Source organism: Brachionichthys hirsutus, chromosome 9 (assembly GCF_040956055.1).
Source record: "Brachionichthys hirsutus isolate HB-005 chromosome 9, CSIRO-AGI_Bhir_v1, whole genome shotgun sequence".
Classification (NCBI taxonomy): Eukaryota; Metazoa; Chordata; class Actinopteri; order Lophiiformes; family Brachionichthyidae; genus Brachionichthys; species Brachionichthys hirsutus.
Window position 1 is genome coordinate 8,071,083 of NC_090905.1, and position 14,032 is coordinate 8,085,114.

The following is a 14,032-nucleotide window of genomic DNA, read 5'->3' on the forward strand; positions in this document are numbered from 1 at the left end:
AAACAAGTCAAACCATGTTATCTAAGATAGAAACCCCCCCCCATGCAGAACAAGTCCTAATCGTCAAAACTGAAGCAACACTCCCTAAACACTCAAATGCAGCGTGGGAGGTTCGAATTGCATTTTAATTCATTTTTAGTTATTAATTTCTAAGAACACATTGTCTAATTATACGTGACCACTGAACGAAGGCTTCCTGACCTGACCTTGCAAAGGCTTGTGTGTGTGTTTTGGCAGGCGGTTGTGGGGTTACAAGCATGACGTGTCTCTGATAAGGAATGTGTCTCTGCATGCGCCACGTTGACATACAGATAGAAGACCTGTTGCCTCAAGCTTCCCCCCAATTCATGCCATTTGTAAAAGAAAAAACAGGCGACACCTGATCTGTGCAATGTCTGCATTGAACGCGTCTCTCGGATACTTCCTGTCTGTTGTGATCTTTGCGGTCTTAGTTCGAATATTCCTGAGAAAATGGCTGTGGTCCGGCTTCATTATGGAGTTTGCATCCTCTTTCATGCTCGTGGCGTGTCTGCTGGAGGTGCAGACGATTGTCGAGGTGGGTGAGTGGGCTGTCGGCCTGGGTGCCGATGTGGCTGTCACCATTCTGTTTGTGGTGCTGCTTACACACGGTGGGATCTGTGGGAACGCATCAGGGAATCCCACCCTGAGTGTGCTGAAGTTCCTGCAGCTGGAGGCCACCACGGTGCCCACTCTCCTTTCTTTAGCGGCCCAGTTTCTAGGAGCCCAACTTGCCCGGGTTGCAGCTTTATACTACTGGAATTTGGAGCTGACTGACATGCACATGTTGAAAAACCTGATGACAACAGAATGCAGCACAACCCTGCTGGTCTCTTTGCCGCAGGGTTTTTTTACTGAATGTGTTTGTGCCCTCGCTTTTCATCTCGTCAATCTAAACCTGCAACGCAGATCTGCATTTATCCGGGTGCCACTGATCGCAGTCCTCCTCACCTTTCTGTCTTTTTCAGGTAAGTTTTTGTGAACCTGGACTATCTTTGGCAAAACAAAAGTGGTTCAAAATACTCTGTAACTAAGAAATATTTCATTTGTTATCAGAATGAGATAAAATCATCTGTGAAAGATGAAGAAAAACATTTTTTAAAGTGAAAAAAATAATTTAAAAAATGCTGATCCACACAACTTCTCTAGTTGAAAACTTTTTCTTGGTTAAATTATTTGACACATTTATAAAAATGTTCATGAATCTTGGTGGGAGGGTTGGGCATGACAGGGAAGAACCCATGTATCTGAATAAAGGGGCAGATCCCAGCGTGTCAACGCAGCGTAAAATCCTTGAAACTGGGTGGAAGGCTGGGGTGTGTCTTTCCTTTGGTATGTGGCTGGAAGGCATTTCAGATATTTTATTGTTCGGGGGCAGTTCAGCATTTGTATTTTAATAAAAAACAATCAATACCCTGCTCAGATAGTTTCCCAAGTTATTTGGAAATACTGCTCATTGGACTCATGTATGTCTCTTGGTCAAATTATATTTCCCCCCGATATATTCCATGGAGTATTATTAAAAACACTCGGCGGCAGATTAGTGGCATGAAGCTGTTTAATACGTAGAAGGCATAGGAAAAGGAAGTTCTTACAAAACCAAAAACAAGCAATAAAAACTCTTTTCTTTTTTGCAGCCAAAGGATACACCTCAGCTTACATCAACCCATCGCTGGCCTTTGGCCTCACCTTCTACTGTCCAGGATTCACCTTCACAGAGTATGCAACAGTCTACTGGCTGGGCCCCCTCACAGGTAAAATAGACTAGAATGAAAAGTAAGTACCTCCCTTGTCAGTTCTTGAATAGTGAACTCAACGAATGTCTGTCTTCTAGGCATGACTCTGGCTCTTCTCCTGTACGTGGGGAATATTCCAAGGCTGTTTTCCAAGAACCTACTTTATTTTCAGAAAACACGTTTCAAAGCCCCAAAAGGGGATAAAAGAGAGAAGAAGAACGCCTGAGAGAACACAATTCTATTTTCTTTTAATCAACATTTAAGGAGCATAATGCAGCAAATATTTGGATATTGAGCTCAGCTCGGTAACATTACCGTACAGACAATGAAATACATTAGGCGTAAAATACTTTATTTTTGTGTGTTTTCATGAAAATCATGAGTACTCATATTTTCCTTTTGGAGAAACAATAAGAAGCAGCAAAAAATTAAAACAACTCCACGGATGGGACACAACATAGTCGCCCTCTGCTGGAACCTCTCAAAGACCAAACCGTATCAAATCAATCAATTACAAATACAGAAGAGAGAAGTCTGCGTTTAAATAATATTAAACTACTTTTCAGATTACAGGTTTATACAAAACAATAAAGCTACAGATTTGTCCTGTGAGTGAAGAGTAACGGTTTCAGGTCATCATTAGTGGTCAAATAAGGGTAGATAGAAATATTAGAGCAAGAAAAAGCAAAGAGAAAATTCATTGATCAATATCCACACATGGAAAGAATAATATTTGACTTTATTGGAATAGTAAGAAGCATATAAATAAATGTAATTACTGAATATTAAACTAAAAAGTCAAATTAAATCAAGTGAAATATCAAATAGTCACTCAGTTATTTAGAATTTTATGAGCAATTATTTTCCCTTCAAGTCAGTAATTCCAGAAGTTGGTTGGTGATCGCTGATAATCGGCCAAGCTGATTAATCCCTCTACCTCTTGCTGGTCCTGCTCGGGGCAGCACTGGACCTGGAAGACACCGACCCATCAGGCTCTTCAGGCTTTATCTGCTTCTTAAGAGGAGGCCCCGTGACTGAGAAAGAGCAATAAAGATATTAATTATCGTTGTCTGTTTCAAGTCATTGTCTTTTATGGATTGAGATACTGTATATGAATTTGTTATCCGTTTTCTATTCTACAATATATCGTGATCTTTATACAGCCTGACAACTGTTTCATGATCCCACTGTATAAAATCGTGAGGATCGTCACCTGGCTGCTCCCGTTGCTGCATCTGAGCCTCAGGACGGTCGACCCACAAACAATAATCTGGATTATTTCGCAACGTCTTGGTCTGCCCACAGCTGAGACATCTCACAACTGTAAAGGGTGTTTTGCCTTTTTTCCCTAAATAACAAAAAAAAAAGAAGAAAGTCAGTGTTGTTGTGTGGAACACAAAGATCAAGAACTGGTCTGTCTCTATAATTCTGAAGCAACTCACTTCGCTGTCTTGCTGTAGCCGTAACACCAGGGATGAGCAAGGAGCAGCACTTTTTGCACAATGTTCTCTTCACGGATGGATCTCTGCAATAAAATGAATTGCTACATTTTATTTGCTGATTCTGGTTCACAAAACTGTGAAACAAAATCTGCAGAGAGACTTAATTGTTTGTTTTGCTCTTTTCATGAAACTTCCAGAACAACACCGAAAATGTCCTTCATCTTGGAGCTTAACACAGATGGAAGCAAAAATAATCAATGTCTAATGCATGCATTAGAATAATAGGGTTCATTCCCTACAATGCACGAGTGCCAACTCATTATGGGCTTGAATCATGTTGATTTTAGTTATTGTAAATGGCTGAAATTATATAATAAGGTGCCTATAAATCTAACAAGTCGGGGCTGCATGCCTCTAGATATGAAACTCCATTTAATCAATTAAAAACAGTTAAAAGCAACAAATTAAATCTTGTGGCTGCACTGAGCAGCGGAACTGGTCACTCTATCCGCCGGAAGTCCAAGTAACTGAATCAAAAATAAAAGCACCGATGGACCAAGAGCCCCTCCCAATGAGACCGCTGTTCCTTACTGCCTCAGGACTAATCGTCTTGCGATGGTCCGCTGGGTGAAGCAGTAGAAACGAGCCAGCTCTACATTTTCCGGGTTTTGAGACAAAACACAATGAGCCGCCTAAAAAAACAACATAAAAAAAACAAACGCGTCGTTAAAATTGTCAGCATGCTAGCCACGTAGCTACATGAGCTTTTAAATGATATCGTTTCCTACCTGGTAAAGATAGTTTAGCCTTTGATGGGCTTCTTTGTCTTTCGTTTGAACCGACATTTCACACAAAATGCAGAAAAACCTCGACTGGTTTGTCCTGTTAGCGGCTACGGTCGACGTTCCATTCGTAGTGTGGGGGCCTCAGCAAAACTTCCGGATATAACCTTCACAATAAAAGCGAATTGCTTTCATTGACAACCCCCCCCCCCCCCGCCCAATTTAAACAAAGTGTAAACACGGTACCTAAAAACATTTTTAAAGCATGTCATCACACCGTTTAAAACATCAATTAGAGCCTAAACATTTATGTTCACCTCCTGTCAAGCATCCATCTTATAAATGACATCCACATGGTTCCAGTTTTAACACACTGGGAAAGGTTCCTGTTATTAAGTCTCTTTTATTAGCCTCGTTTCAAGTTCGTTCACGTGTTCAAATTGAAAATCTGATATTGCTCGACAACAATCACTTTCACACCCAAATCATAAAAGCATGAACATATGCATTTATTTGATCGCACAGATAAGGTTGTTAGTTTTTCAAAAGGCAAAAAGAAAACAGTCAACACTTTTTTTTACAGCTATTATGATATGGCCACTTTTTTTTTTCCTCCAAACTAACTATTAACTACATAATATACATATGGAAAATGTATGCATTTCATTTGTCCAGAAGAACACAGAGACAGTTGGACACGCAATACTCATTTAATAACAATTAAGAAAGTATAAACCCTGTAAATCTAATATTTTAATTTGCCTGTAAGGTGCACCTCCGACATTAAAAGACTAATGATACAGGGGATGAACTGGTACAGTAGGTCTGTCAGGTGTGGCAGTCGAAGAATGGCACAATCAAAGCAGGTTCATGATGACGACTGCACTGAAATGTTTCCTATAAAAACCGATTAGACAAAATGTCCATAAACACAAGTCACTGTGGAAATAAGCGAGAGTCTTCATTGAATGAATCCAACTCCATAACAAGAAGGGGACAAATGTGAAATTCAAGTATCAAAATAACTAAGACACTGGCAAACTGGAAGGGTAAATCACAAAGGTTGTAGAAAGCTTGGGAAGAGAAATATTGACACAATCAACAATACATTAGGCAACATTTTGCGTTTAAGGCAGTTGATTAAAAAAAACTAATAGAACTAGGCATCTTCTTCATTCCACGTTAAATACAAGCCTAGCTCTAACTTGTCACCATGTGATTTGTTTTACAAATATCTACGCCTGACTCTGAAACTAAGCACTTTACTTCCGACATCTGTGTGATAATAGAGTTCACATGGACAGCGGTGGCGCCGTGCTCTACATTTTTGGTCTTCACAGCGAGGTCTGTCAGGGCTTTTAAGGCTGTTTGCATTAAGAGTGTCAAGCACACTCTTTAGCCTATTGTCTGGCACGGAAACGAAATGTTGGCGCAGATCTGTGCACAGCATGGAAAGGTGGGGAAGTTTCGTTTCTAAGCTAACGATTGCCCTTCATGGCCTCCTTAGCTGCCAGGATGAGAGGTGTGAGACTGGAGAGGGGCTTCGCCAGCTTCAGGAATGGATGCTGCACATCGGACAACAGAGACAGAGAGGACAGTCAATAATCAAAACAAAAGAAACATTTTGATTAACAATAAAATAATAATGAAGAAGAAGAAAGCCTGTTTAACCTGCAGCAGCTCTTTGCCTCCACCTCTTTTCTCTACATCCATTTCCAAGCAACGGTTGAGGAAATCCCTGAAAACTGGAGACAACTTCTCCGGGTTCTGAAGCTCAGGTGTTCCATTGGTTGCAATCAGGTATAACGCCTGTCAAAGCGAAGAGGAGAGATAGAAGGGAAGAAAAAGAACTCGAATATATTTTCAGGAAACAACTCGCATGCATCCAGCGAGATCAATCAAGATGGCTAAATGTGAAAATGGTATTCAATTCTGCTCAGTTTACTATTACTGTGAAAGCGCTGCACGTGATTAACAAACCCAAAATGAACACATCTACCACGAGTTACCGTCGGTCTCTGCGGCGCTTAATGGCATCCGAGTAATGTGACAAGCGAAGCGACACAAATGACACACGCGCATATAAAGTACATGAAACATTCAAAGAATGCATATTAAATAAAGGACACCTACTTTGTCAATGTTTACAGTCAGTGTGAAACTAATCTGTATATTAATAGAATTATATGTATAAACATATCTGATATATAAAGTTGAATTAAACAGAAAAAAACGACTGGATGGAAATATTTGTGCCCCGACACCTCTGAGCAACGAAAAGGTTGAGTGTTTGATGCCCAACTCTCCTCTTGTCACTTACGCGTAGTGGGTTCTCATTCAGGTAGGGAGGCTCTCCTTCAACCATCTCTATAGCCATGATGCCCAGCGACCAAATGTCTACTTTGGGCCCGTAAGCCTTTCTGGTCACCACCTCAGGAGCCATCCAGTAAGGCGTGCCCACCATGGTGCTGCGCTTGCTCTGCTCTGGAGTGATCTGGGCGCAGAAGCCAAAATCGGCTGTCGAGGAGGTGGAGAAGATGAAAGAAGACTTTACAGTCAAGCGCGGTAAAGCCATGCCCAGTCGGCTACTCGCGATGAACTTACTCAGCTTGACAGAGCCGTCCATGCCGAGCAACACGTTGTCACTTTTGATGTCTCTGTGAATGACCTGGTTCGCATGCAGGAATTCCAACGCTTGTAAACACTGCAAATGGAGACACACACGGGGAGACACGGGGAGACACGGGGGACGTTATTGTGACTTTTAGCTTGATTAAACATACCTCTGGTTGCTATGCAGCGTACCTCTCGGCAGACAGCGGCTATCTGGGCTTCATCCATGCAGGTCTCTGTAACTACATCCGTCAGGGAGCCACCGGCAAGATACTCCATGACCACAAATAGCTCCTCGCCCATTAGGAAACTGCCACACAAACACATGTAACACATGTAACGCACTGCCGCTCAGCCGTGGCCCGAGGACAACATTCTAGTTCTAGGTTAGTTGTAACCTAGCGGTCAGGCTGCATTGTCACTTCCAGACTCACCTGTCTAAAAAGTTGACGATGTTGGGGTTCTTCAACTCCTTCATCACTAGAATCTCATTGATGATCAGCTCCTTCTTCGGCTGTTTTTGCAGGTTGATCTGTTTAATGGCGACCTGGCAAAGGGCAGCGTGAAAGGGCGGAGATTCAAAATGACCTAAATTGAACAAGCGACTCTGTGGACCAAGTTAAAACCTCTTATGTCCCCCCCCTATGTCATCCTTACAACTAAGGGCATTTATTACACATCTAACTATTGTGTAAGGTTGAACTTCTCTCACTGTAAAGCATTTCAAGTAAGACAGCAACTTTTGAAAGAAATAAAACATTCCAATCTCAAATGTCACTCACAGCCCGAGTGTTTAGCCGTTTCACTTTTAACTTCAAAAATGTGCAACATAAATTAAGCTGCTTAAACAAGTAAATGTCCATCGTCACTGTGACCAATTTCACGTACTGAACACCCCCATTTGTCTCTGCTTTCTCTTGATAGCCTGCACGTTTCCTTATGCATCAGTCAATGTTTACCTCCTGTCCTGTAGCAACATCAATAGCTGTGAACACTGTTCCTGACGCCCTGTGAGAAGAAGGAAATGAACAATTAACTGCTAAGATTTTTACCAACAGTTTAATAAAAATGTGTCCTGAAAGGTTTTGTACAGAATAATACTGCCATGTGTCTCTAAGGCACATTCTAATGTCAATAAAAACAGCATGCATGCTCGTATGACGGCCGCAGAGGCATAAACGGTCTTCCAGAGAGTTTAATGGCCGACTCATCAGTTCATATAATATCTCAAGAAAGCGTCGAGGATCTTTTGAAAGGTGGAGTCATGAACGTGGACCTTTACTGAGACGAGAGAGGACTGCAGTTAATCAGACATTTTCTTTGAAACCTTTGACTTCTTGAATTTTGGAAGGTTGGCCACTTCTGGCAAGGCTTGCTATTAAATCCATTTGTCGATCATGTGAATCCGTGGAGTCCCCAGTGCTTTCCCAAACTGATGCATTTTAATGACCCTCCTCCTTATTTTTGTGAATTCACTCACCCCTGACCAATTTTTTCATATCTGGTGTACTTCTTCTTGGGATCGCCAATGCTGACGATAGTTCCTGCGAACCAGATAACAATCACACGCAGTACGTAAAGGAAGCAGGTGAGACTGCAATGTCGCGACAACACGGGCGTCATTTTGATGGCGTATTAACAACTTACTCAGTTTGTCCATGATCTCCTCATCAGACATCTTGCCCTTCTTTTTCTGTCTGTCTGAAGCCTTGGATGCGACATCTCCATCTACACACGGGCTCGGCGCAGGAATGGGATCGATAACAGAGCGAGTGTAAACCTGCACAACAAAGCAAAAAGAAAAATATTGCGTTTATTAAATTAAATAAGTTTGCAATTAAAGAGTCTATTGTAAAACATGAAAAATAGACTTTTAAAAACAATTATTACACAACAATCAAGCACACCTAAATGAGATGACTTACACTCTTTGTGTGTTCCGGTCTTGGTGCCACAATAGGAGGAGGAGCTTCATCATCATCATCATCGTCATCAATGTCTTTGATATTTGGAGAAGAAGGTTCAGTGCTTTTCTTACCAGGCTAGTACAGAGTAAAAGAAAAATGTTTTAGTCTATAAGACAAAATGTAGCAGAAATAAATCAGTGTTTTATAAATGTGAAAGCACTTACAGACTGAGGCCCTGGGGTGAATGCATCTTTTTCTGTTGAAGTAAAAGTTTTTAAGCAAAAATATGTTGACGTGCAAGTCACAGCAAAACGCGTTTTCACGTGTTCTCAAAGTGTACAAGGCTGACATTCTCTCAGTCTCTCATTGTCCACAGTCACTCAATAATGAGATCAGAGAGAAAAAATCCACGGAAGATAAAAGCATGATCTTAGGCAATAATTAACCGAACAAACATTGTGCTACACTCGACAGAGATTCATGACGCCCTGCAGGATTTCTAAACAAACCTGAGACTCACCAGAAGATGAGAAGCTGAGGTACTTCTGTCGGCCATTGCCTGTAGAGTCGTAGAACTTAAGAACATCGAGCACAGCCTGTGGGTTTTTCTTCTGCTCCGACTTGGTGATGTTTGAGGTCTGAAGAAGACGAGCCCATTGCTCCGGCATACCCTGTGTAAGACGAAGATGGCGCAGACTAAGACGTGATGCAAAACGAGCTTTGGTTTATTCTCAAGGAGGTGAGAGTCGGCAAAAGAACTCACAGTGAACTCCCCGGTTACGGCATCGAACCCAACATGTATGGTGTGTTCAAAGTCCGAAGGTGGTGAAATCTCTGGCCGTTCTTTGTCTCGATCTTTCTTTCTACCGCCTTAAGTAAATCAAAAGCTTATTGAAATTACACACGACCACACTTAAGTAGAGGTTAAACATACAAATGTATGAATGTAAAAACATATAAATGTCTGCCTCGCCTTTTTCAGCCCCAGAGAAGATTGAGATGATCTTGTTGCGAGGTTTTCTCTCCTCGGGGACAGACGGCAGCGGCTTAGAGCTGTGATTGGCTGAGAGCGAGTCTTTGCCTGAGCCGGTGCTGAAGATGGTACTGCTCATCCTGACCGGAGGGGCAGGGGGTTTATCCTCCGGGTCTCCGTTATCACACATCGCTGCAGGCTGCTGGAGGCCTCAAAGGGGCTTGGAGAGCGTTGTGGCCAAGGGCAGACGAGAGGACAACAGGGAGAGAGAGAGAGAGCGAAATGGCGCTCACATCAATATGAAGCACGGTCGTGCACATGCACTCCAGGAGGATGTACCGAAGGTGATGACACGGAAAGGAAGCGCCAAAGTTTTGCCTGAAGGAAAACAAACACACAAACAGCAAGTGAGAATAAACACATGTCAAGGCTGTGAATACAGCAGATAACTAATAATACAAAACTACTTTCTACAACGACGTGATTTAACGCCATTGCCAATTAAAGACCAAGGGAAGGTGAACCTGCTTTGGTAACATGAAAAACAATCAGCATATTAAAACACAATAATGTGGCCAGAAAACACCGAGCAGGGAGAAATCCAACCAAAACAAGCTCTGATTTCAGTTTCATCTCATCTCTATTCCGGAGTAACGCTAAGAACTGCCACTTTGGGAACTGGATATGGAAATCCCATAATGTGGATAAGATGATTTAGGGCGCAAATAACACGGAGTAAAAGCGACTACCGTTATACAGTATGCAAAGTTAAGGTTGTGTTGGCGAGAGAAGAGCAGTGAGCACATTTGATCCTTTATCCTTGTAAAACATTATTAGTTTGAGGGATGCTTTGCAGACTCGTTTCTACTTCCTATGTCGGAACGTCACACGAAGAGGACTGTAAAAAGAGAGACCAGAAGTTCAGACAGAAATAAAACGCAGTTAGTGCTGGTCGGACCAAGAGGAATCATTTTAAGACACTCGGTCCGCTATTTTTTTTTTATTTATGACAGTTTTCTGTCTATTAAAAATGACCTTCTTATAGAGAAACAACTGGGGCGGCTAGCAAGCTAACGTTAGCATTGACTGCTTGGCCAACAAGTTTGCTAGCTATAAGCTAATGTTAGCATGAGAAGTGGTTAAAGTCCAAGGTGCACTCGGCCAGTTTCAGTAGTAGCATAGTTAGCAGTAGATAACCAGTCTAATAGCCACATTTATGGGGGGTTCATGCTGGGAAATTCCAGATATGCGGCTTAGACGGCAGCGAAGACTCTTCTATCCGCTACAAATCTGCTTCATTCGCAGGCTAGCGGAGACGACGACCCGCGGAGCTCACCGGAGGTTCCGCACCAGCTAAACTTTAGTACTTCAGTGACTCCGGACGATCTGCGACGGTGAATCCGTAGAAAGTAATCCCTCCGTCACACGGGCGCCGTGATGATCCGCAACAAACAACTCGGTGTAAACTATTTACAATGCAACTTCTCTTCTACCTCCGGCGCTTGGATAATTCCGCTATGGCGAAGGGGAAGCGGAACTAGCGAGCAGCGACCCAGCCCTAGTCTATTCAATAAACCTCAAATGAATGGTGTCACAAATCTGTGTCTGAGATTATACAGCCCGCAGCGCACAGGACTGCAGGCTTAACGCTCACGCATTTTAACCACTGGACTGGAAGATGAGCGGTAAATAGACTTTAAATTCTCTAAAGTGGTCGAAAAGCATTTTTAGGGAATGCAGCTCAACAAATCTAATTAAAGAGGAGACTAATTGATACACAAAAACAACAACCCGTCTTTTGTTCCTAGTTTATTGTGATGATCATCTTGATCCAATCACTAACAATACACTGAAGTAAACGTACAAAGTTATTGACATCAAAATTAACTTCAATTATTTAAAAAAAAGTATTTGTGCAGAAGAGACCGTTTTTATATTATTGGATTCCAGTCATGAATGTACTTGTAAAGTTGGACCTAATTTAAAATCGACCAAAACTAACATACTTCCAACTACGAACTACACCAACCATCATCACTGCGCAACATCAAACCTAATAGGTTTTATTACAGAGGGTGAACAATAGGACTCGGCATTAGACAAAGTATTTTAGCCAGCACTCTCTCTAATCCAGCCCTTGTATGTCCTGTGGCTTTATGATGCTGTAATTTGACTCCATTCTGTCTTTTACAAAAAGACATACCGTAGTTAAAACACAAATAATGCAAACGGTCTTTCACCAATAAATGTTTTATTGTTATTTGAAATCTAAAATACAGTTTACAGTTGGAATTAAATAAATAAACAACACTATTTGCATAGTGAGTTAGTCTTGATTTAGCGTCTAAACTGAAGTTTCATCTTACCGTATGCTCTGGGCTACGTTCCTACACCTGATCCAACAGTATAGCCAGAAACAGTGCAATAAGATTACAAAAATAAAATACAAATAGACTCTTGCCTACAGTATTTGAAGTTTATTCCAAGAATGAGGTTCACTGATTTATTTGGATTACTTTGCAGCTTTAAACAAGGATCCTGGAATTGGCCCTTTTTATGTACCTCAGATTTAACGGTGCTGTATGTCAGCCATTCTTGTTCCTCTAGTCTGTGAACTGTTTAACACAAGATATGTTGAGTGCAGTCTAAATGATTCGATGTTCCCATATATATTTGGACAGTGCCACACAGCAGATCATGGTGACAAGAAGAGTTCCAGCACATACAGGTGTCTCCAAGGACCCATCACCCACCGGGAACTGCAAACCCAAAGGGCCTCGGTCCTGCAGGATGCAAGATAGGGTAATTGAGAAAAATGAGCAATAGACAGTCAATCTCACTCACAGTAGGAAATGGAGAGTTACTTTGCAATACTTGAGTTTCACCCATGCACAAGTGCTTAAATTGTCTGGATTGCAGGGGGCATCCACAACAGTAAGAGACCCTCCAGCGTCGCACTGCATACCTACAAGGAAGACAAACAATGATTCCATGTTGTCGGTATTTGGGAAATGTTTTGGCAGATGTTTCTGCCAACCAATGTGAGGAGTCGTTCATGGTCATGTCATTATTTACACACAATTAGTGGTGTATCAATTCAACATTTTTTTATTTTATTTACCAATAAATTATATTGTCATATTATATTATACATAACTGAGATGAGGGACACAAATGACTACAGAACAACCACTTACCGCTTTCTGTCCACAGCAGAAGTTCTAGAGGTTCTATTTCGACAAGGGCAAATGCATTTTCGTCACAAGAAGGCTTCTGATAGCGACCATGTATTGGAATTGTTACTCTCAGCTGACTCGGAGTCGGTCCTTCATGGGTGAAATACACATAGGTGACAAATCCTGACGTCTTGTGAGCAGGCTCTTCAAGGTCAATGGCTGCATCTAGTAAAATCTTCAAATCAAATATACATAATGAAAAGATAATGTAGTCTACTTAAAAGTGCTTCCTGATAGTTATTGCCGTAAATATGCTATGTTGCGGCAGAGTCACATTCTTACCTGCCAATCACTTTGATTACTCAGAGACGCAAGTTGGTATGGATCAATGTAAACACCTCTGGGCCATCTTTGAGCCAGCAAAACTCTGAACCCACTGAGGGCATCAGGGCTGAGCTCAATTGTGATTACCACATCCCTAAAACACATCAAGGATAGCACTTATTCATTCCAAACACAGTATGTCTTGATATATAGTCATTTGTCAATGTTAAAAATGAATTGTTATTACCTGTGAAAACCCTTCTTGTTGATCTCCACTGAAACTGATGAGGTTTCAAGAATCTCTGCCAGAAGACCACAACTGTTCTTATCTACAAAAACAACTTGTTTTGATCAAGACCATTAGATCAGAAAGATCACCTTTAAAAAACAAACAAAAAACCGAAAACGAATGTCGCTACATGTATTATTTCGTTTTTTGTTAGCTCTGACAAAACATTAAATGATTGGAACATTTAGTCAAATGAGAATGCAATATAATACGTAGACCCAAAGAATGAACAATAAATGTGATTTATTTTCCACCCAACTTCACTTCTCTCTTTACGGACAGGAAAAGAATAGACTGCTTTCGTACTTCCAGGTTTCGGGGACAAAATATATTTTGAATTACTGACTAACCGTTTAAAAGTATAACATTTTACAAACTCACCCTTTTCGAATGAACAATAACATATTGATATACAGGAAACCACACAAAATAGCACAGAATACATCAAAATGGTAATGGTGAAGAACAATAGTTTTACAGTTCGAATGACATCATCATGTTTACGGAAACGATATTGAAGGACCTGTTTCTCCTTCAAGGAAAGCAATACATTTGCCTGACTAAAAAATAAAATAAACGGGCACTAAGGAAAGCTGTAAATAAATAATTGTCTTCAAATTTAACCAATAAACAATTATTTAACAACAAATAGTATCAGCGTCGATTACAAAAAATTATTTAAATATATGTTCTCTAAATATAGGCAGGCTTCGGTGAAGACAGAAAAAACAACCGGAAGCCACCCCCGCAATGTTTGACACTAATAATCTTT

At 41.1% G+C, this 14,032-nt stretch overlaps 4 protein-coding genes across 4 annotated transcripts; 1 reads left to right on the forward strand and 3 right to left on the reverse strand.

The window, feature by feature from the left end:
- Positions 1-391: 391 nt before the first annotated feature.
- On the forward strand, positions 392-1,988 carry aqp12 (aquaporin 12). The gene is made up of 3 exons (XM_068743843.1): positions 392-986; positions 1,656-1,772; positions 1,853-1,988. The coding sequence occupies exons 1-3, from the start codon at positions 392-394 to the stop codon at positions 1,978-1,980; spliced, it is 840 nt and encodes a 279-aa protein (XP_068599944.1). The 3' UTR covers positions 1,981-1,988.
- A 663-nt stretch (positions 1,989-2,651) lies between these two features.
- rpp21 (ribonuclease P 21 subunit) lies at positions 2,652-4,109 on the reverse strand. Its single transcript, XM_068743844.1, has 5 exons — positions 3,985-4,109; positions 3,788-3,888; positions 3,197-3,279; positions 2,968-3,102; positions 2,652-2,788 (listed from the first exon to the last, which is right to left on the reverse strand). Exons 1-5 carry the CDS (start codon positions 4,039-4,041, stop codon positions 2,688-2,690), a joined length of 477 nt encoding a protein of 158 aa, XP_068599945.1. The 5' UTR covers positions 4,042-4,109; the 3' UTR covers positions 2,652-2,687.
- A 272-nt stretch (positions 4,110-4,381) lies between these two features.
- pak2b (p21 protein (Cdc42/Rac)-activated kinase 2b) lies at positions 4,382-9,661 on the reverse strand. The gene is made up of 14 exons (XM_068743842.1): positions 9,472-9,661; positions 9,262-9,368; positions 9,019-9,169; positions 8,723-8,754; positions 8,517-8,633; positions 8,239-8,371; positions 8,072-8,135; positions 7,551-7,599; positions 7,026-7,138; positions 6,784-6,901; positions 6,583-6,682; positions 6,299-6,495; positions 5,650-5,787; positions 4,382-5,543 (listed from the first exon to the last, which is right to left on the reverse strand). Exons 1-14 carry the CDS (start codon positions 9,659-9,661, stop codon positions 5,457-5,459), a joined length of 1,596 nt encoding a protein of 531 aa, XP_068599943.1. The 3' UTR covers positions 4,382-5,456.
- Positions 9,662-11,705: 2,044 nt separating this feature from the next.
- pigx (phosphatidylinositol glycan anchor biosynthesis, class X) lies at positions 11,706-13,993 on the reverse strand. The gene is made up of 6 exons (XM_068743748.1): positions 13,642-13,993; positions 13,219-13,300; positions 12,990-13,125; positions 12,669-12,882; positions 12,336-12,436; positions 11,706-12,254 (listed from the first exon to the last, which is right to left on the reverse strand). The coding sequence occupies exons 1-6, from the start codon at positions 13,703-13,705 to the stop codon at positions 12,117-12,119; spliced, it is 735 nt and encodes a 244-aa protein (XP_068599849.1). The 5' UTR covers positions 13,706-13,993; the 3' UTR covers positions 11,706-12,116.
- Between the last annotated feature and the right edge of the window lie 39 nt (positions 13,994-14,032).